The sequence below is a fragment of the Myxocyprinus asiaticus genome, chromosome 5 (genome assembly GCF_019703515.2).
Source record: "Myxocyprinus asiaticus isolate MX2 ecotype Aquarium Trade chromosome 5, UBuf_Myxa_2, whole genome shotgun sequence".
Classification (NCBI taxonomy): Eukaryota; Metazoa; Chordata; class Actinopteri; order Cypriniformes; family Catostomidae; genus Myxocyprinus; species Myxocyprinus asiaticus.
In genome coordinates this window covers 56,575,492-56,581,491 of record NC_059348.1, presented here as the reverse complement: position 1 = coordinate 56,581,491, position 6,000 = coordinate 56,575,492, and the positions used below count along the sequence as shown (strand labels likewise).

Sequence of the window (6,000 nt, the reverse complement as noted above, 5' to 3'; positions counted from 1 at the left end):
TATTGTATATTTTTCAGTATCTTCTGAATTATTAGTTTATTTATAATCAACAGTTTTCTCGACTCATCCATCATCTTCAATCTATTGTGTCACTGAGCTTATTACAATGCATTCTGGGATTATCTTCTCTGTGAAGAACACATATGATGCTGCTTTAAAGTTTCAACAAAAGAAGGTGTGTTAGAAAGCAGCTTACTTCTGCTGCCAATTTATAGAACAGCCCTCATGTCAGTAGTGCACCTTTGATGCCTAGAAATGCTGTCTAAATAGGCAGCTTACTAGGTCTTAGAGCAGATCCACTGTGTTTTGCCTTGTCAGTCATGTATGATTCATACGTGCTCACGTGACATCACAACATTCATAACATCACACTCATTGGTGGTGTTTTGTGGGTCATCTCTATGACATCCGCTGTGAACTCTGACTCTGCAGGTATGATGAGTCACCCCCCCATCCCCATCACAGATCTGCCTGAACACACAGACAGATTGAAGGCCAACGACAACCTGCACCTGTCGCAGGAGTATGAGGTGAGAAATACAGACAGACAGACAGGCTGACAGAGATAGATAGACAGACAGACAGAGATACATAGACAGAGAGACTGACAGATAGACAGACAGACAGGCTGACAGATAGACAGACAGACAGATAGATAGATGGACAGACAGACAGGCTGACAGACAGGCAGACAGACAGGCTGACAGACAGACAGATAGATAGATAGACAGGCTGACAGATAGATAGACAGACAGACAGGCTGACAGACAGAGATAGATAGACTGACAGATAGATAGATAGATAGATAGACAGGCTGACAGACATAGATAGATAGACAGACAGACAGATAGACAGATAGATAGATAGACAGGCTGACAGATAGATAGATAGACAGACAGGCTGACAGACAGAGATAGATAGACTGACAGATAGATAGATAGACAGGCTGACAGACAGGCTGACAGACATAGATAGATAGACAGACAGACAGATAGATAGATAGACAGACAGACAGGCTGACAGACAGAGATAGATAGACTGACAGATAGATAGATAGATAGACAGGCTGACAGACATAGATAGATAGACAGATAGACAGATAGATAGATAGACAGGCTGACAGATAGATAGACAGACAGACAGGCTGACAGACAGATAGATAGACTGACAGATAGATAGATAGACAGGCTGACAGACAGGCTGACAGACATAGATAGATAGACAGACAGACAGATAGATAGATAGACAGGCTGACAGATAGATAGACAGACAGGCTGACAGATAGATAGACAGACAGACAGGCTGACAGACAGAGATAGATAGACTGACAGATAGATAGATAGATAGACAGGCTGACAGACATAGATAGATAGACAGACAGACAGATAGATAGATAGACAGGCTGACAGATAGATAGACAGACAGACAGGCTGACAGACAGAGATAGATAGACTGACAGATAGATAGATAGATAGATAGATAGATAGACAGGCTGACAGACAGACAGACAGACAGATAGATAGACAGACAGGCTGACAGATAGATAGACAGACAGGCTGACATAGATAGATAGACAGACAGATAGAGATAGATAGACAGATAGACTGACAGATAGATAGATAGACAGACAGACAGGCTGACAGATAGACAGACAGACAGATAGATAGGTGGACAGACAGACAGGCAGACAGACAGGCTGACAGACATAGATAGATAGACAGACAGACATAAATAGGTAGACAGACAGACAGACAGACAGATAGATAGATAGATAGATAGATAGATAGATAGACAGATAGATAGATTGAAAAACAGACAGGATGGATGGATAGATGGATAGATAGATTAGGACAGATAGACTGACTGACCAATAGATAGACAGACTGTCTGTCTGATTGATTGGTTGGTTGATTGTTAATGCTGTTTAATGTAAATAACAATCAATAATTTCTAACTATAATATCTCTCTTTCTCTCAGTCGATTGATCCAGGGCAGCAGTTCACATGGGAACATTCAAACCTCGAGGTGAACAAACCAAAGAACCGATATGCCAACGTGATCGCATATGACCACACACGTGTGATCCTCTCGCCGATAGACGGTACGACCACTCAAAGTCTGCAATCCATTTACATCAATACTCTGTCTCCGAGACTGATTTAATCAATGACCGATCAAAACTTATAGTTCTGCATCAAAACATTTTTAAAGACCTCATGAAATCAAAATTGTACTTTTGTGTCTTTTAGTTCATGTCTGTTAGCTTTGAGGTCATCGGTATGCTAGTGTACTCGTAAAAGACTACATTTATTTACGTTCTTTCTCCTCTGAGAAATATTTCTATAATGAGAATGTAATAGCACCACCTGACAAGCAATAGGAAGCAGTATTTCATGGCTGTGATGTAAACTAAAGACTTTTCACAAGCCCTTCAATATGTCCAGCCAGACTTCCTGTTTGAAATACTGTATGTCAACAGAGAAAAGGAAATTATGTTCATTTAACAGGGTCTTTATTATTTACCTTCATATACCTGAAAAAATCAGCAGGTTAGAGTTGTGTTTTTCTTTGTACACATTAATAAATGCAGATCAGTGATATTTTCAGTCTTTATGTTTGATGGTTCTCTGTTTCCCCAGGCATTATGGGTAGTGACTACATCAATGCAAACTACATTGATGGCTACAGGAAGCAGAACGCGTATATCGCCACACAGGGGCCGCTGCCCGAGACTTTCGGTGATTTCTGGCGGATGGTTTGGGAGCAGAGAGCCACTTCTGTCGTCATGATGACTAAACTAGAGGAGAAATCACGGGTCAGACAGAAAGACACAGACTGACTCAATAGTTCACCCTATAATGAACGTTCATTTACTCATTCACCCTCACATTATTCTAAACCCATACAGTATGGCTCTCTTTCTTATGCAGAACACAAAAGGAGACATTTTAAACACTGTGCTGGTCGCTCTTTTCCAAGCAATTACAATGAACAGGGACTGAAGCTTTCAAGCTTTAAAACAGATGCAAAAGCTCCAGAATGGTATCATAAATCAGTCCATATGTCTATATTTCAAGACATGAAATCATTCGATAGCTTTCTGCAAGGAGCAGACTGAAATTTAAGTCATTATTCACTGATAATCTTGACAAATTCATCCACAGATTGTTCTTTTGAGGAAGTCTTCAGTGAATAACGACTTAAATTTCAGTCTGTTCCTCACACAAAGCTATCGTATTATTTCAGGTGAGTTAGAATATAATGTATGAAGCTTGAACGCTTCAGGCCTCTGTTATTGCAACTGCATGGAAAGGAGTGACTGGAACATTCTTCAGATTTCCTCAGGGTGAGTTAATGATGACAGAATATTTTTGGGTGAACTATCCCTTTTAAAGAGATTTTCTTAATGTTTTCATATTCTTTATCATCCTGTATATTTATAGTGTGTGTGTTTGATGTTCTTCTGTCCCGTAGATCAAGTGTGACCAGTACTGGCCCAGTCGCGGTACAGACACATACGGGACGGTTCAGGTGTCTCTGTTGGACACGATGGAGCTCGCCACGTTTTGTGTGCGAACCTTCTCGCTGCATAAGGTGCGACGATTTCATTTCAGCTTCCCACAGCTGTTTGTGAACTTCCAGCATCTGTAGATCTCCGTCACTGCGGGTGTAATTAGTAACGGCAGGTCAACGTCATAATGTTCTGTTTGTGATGTCATTTCCCATCAGAGCGGCTCCAATGAGAGAAGAGAGGTGCGACAGTTCCAGTTCACAGCGTGGCCGGATCACGGCGTTCCCGAATATCCCACTCCATTCCTCGCCTTCCTCCGTAGAGTGAAAGCGTGCAACCCGCCAGACGCCGGACCCGTCGTCGTCCACTGCAGGTCAGAACCGCCGTCCTTCAGTCCATTCATGGGCAGATTTAAAGGGATAGTTCACCTAAAACATGAACATTCCCCGCATTGCTTTCCATCTTCTGTGGAACACAAAAGCAAATACAAAAGCACGGTACAAGTCTCCTGAAGTCATGCGATAGCTTGTTTGCTGAAGATGTTGCCCTCTGCTGCAGCTCTCACATCTTATTCACGTGACACATCAGGTTTGACGTCAGTGATGCCAAATATCATCAGTAACCGATCGCGATGCGGCAAGTTTGAATACGTGTAGCTGAAACACTGTCTGACAGATATTTGCATTTGTGAGTTTTCACTGATATCAGCAAAAGCTAATCTATTTCCTCTCTGTGCAGACGAGAGATGCTGTGTAAACAAAAATGTGTGTTGTGTGTTATTCTCTGTCAAAGCTGCTCCTTTTGTTATATAACACTTTCTGTTTTCGAAGTATTTTGAGTGTACTGTACTTCCCTAAAGACATTCAGACTCTGAAGAGCTCGAGTTCTGCGGACTCCATGAATCTGTCCTCAAATCAACTCACAGCTCATGAATCACATACAGAACAAACAATAAACACAATTATTCCTCTTTCTAGGACCATTTTTTGCACTTGATTTTTATGATAATTAAACACATTTGACATTTTTATGCATTTGGCAGATGCTCTTATCCGAAGCGACTAACAGTGCATTCAGGGTGTGTATGTGTATATATATATATTATCAGTTTGTGTGTTCCCTGGGAATCAAACCAATGATCTTGCGTTGCTAGCGCCGTGCTCTACCAGTTGAGCTACATTTTACCCTCAAATTCTCATTATTTTCACTTTAATGCTTCTGGACGTTTTTCTGTTGAGTTTGTTGGTAATTCTCATTAGATTCTCATTACTGTAAATAAAGTACATTTGTTTGTTTGTATGATAAAGTATTGAAAAATACTGTAGTGTGTTGACTTTTTTTATTTTATTAAATTAGTATAAATTAAAGGCAGTGCAACAAATACTACTCTGATGTATAAATAATTAACAATTGAAATAAAATATCATTTTTTATTTCACATTACAGTAATGATAATGGGACTTTTTGAGGTATTGTAATGATAATTGAGGGGAAATGGTCTTAATTGTCAAATTTTAATTGTCCTAAAAATACGCTTCATTTTCTTAATGCAAAATATAATTCCTGACTTTTATTCTTTTGATTTTGAGGTGAAATAGGTAGAGGTAGACCGATATATCGTTTCTACCAATTAATCGTGTAAATAGTTGCGTTTATCTGCACAAATCTATGCCGATTTTTATTCTTCTGTGTTCCTCTGTGAGCTTGCTTCAGAAAAATGAACATTATGTCTCCAACTTCATATCTTGTGAATAATAATAACTTCTGTTCCTCATTAAAGCTCATCTGGTGAAATATATAGGCTTTAAAATGCTTCATTTGGTTAATACGTAATATAGATTACTGTAACTGGGCCAAGTCTCTGTTGTTTCAAAATAAGAGTCTGTGTCTGTGCACGTCATAGTAAGAAAAGAATAAGATATTATTGATTTGAAAAACTATCCATTGGTTATCAGCCGTTCCTGTAACCTTAGATATCGGTATAGGCGAACCTCAATATTTCAGTCAACCTCTAGAAATAAGAGCTGGAATGTTCTTGACATCCGGCTCTGTTTTTACACATAGTTCATGTGCATGTAATATCTTCCTGCAGTCAGTATCACCTAACGACACAAATAACAGCCGTCAGACATCAGTCTTTACTCAGAGTTAGTAGTTTGAACAGTCTGACTATTCTACATCAAGTGTGTTAATCTGTAATCTGGATTAAAGTTAGTAAACCGTATAATCCCATTTTGCTTTGTTGAGTCCACATCTGTCAGTGGAATGTTTCTGTAACTGTAGTTATTATGATATTAGATTGTATTACAGGAGAACCAGACACACAGATTTGGGGTCTTTCTTTATAATTTAATCTCCAAGCAAGTACATTTGTAGCAGTAGGCTGTATTTTACACAGCACTGCAGCCCATCAGCACACCAGAGCAAAAGGGAAAAAAACATTGTCTTACTGTTTATTAAGTGTTGAAACTTTGCAACAGTCTGGAAT

The 6,000-nt window shown here is 39.4% G+C and overlaps 1 protein-coding gene across 2 annotated transcripts in view; it reads left to right on the top strand.

The window, feature by feature from the left end:
- The window catches only part of ptprsb (protein tyrosine phosphatase receptor type Sb), a 158,698-nt gene that overhangs the window by 131,671 nt on the left and 21,027 nt on the right, over positions 1-6,000 (top strand). For both annotated transcript variants that reach the window (XM_051698597.1, XM_051698595.1), the window contains 5 exons: positions 433-530; positions 1,979-2,102; positions 2,641-2,816; positions 3,476-3,595; positions 3,731-3,885. In XM_051698597.1, the coding sequence (XP_051554557.1) occupies positions 433-530; positions 1,979-2,102; positions 2,641-2,816; positions 3,476-3,595; positions 3,731-3,885 (673 nt within the window). The remainder of the gene's footprint in view (positions 1-432; positions 531-1,978; positions 2,103-2,640; positions 2,817-3,475; positions 3,596-3,730; positions 3,886-6,000) is intronic.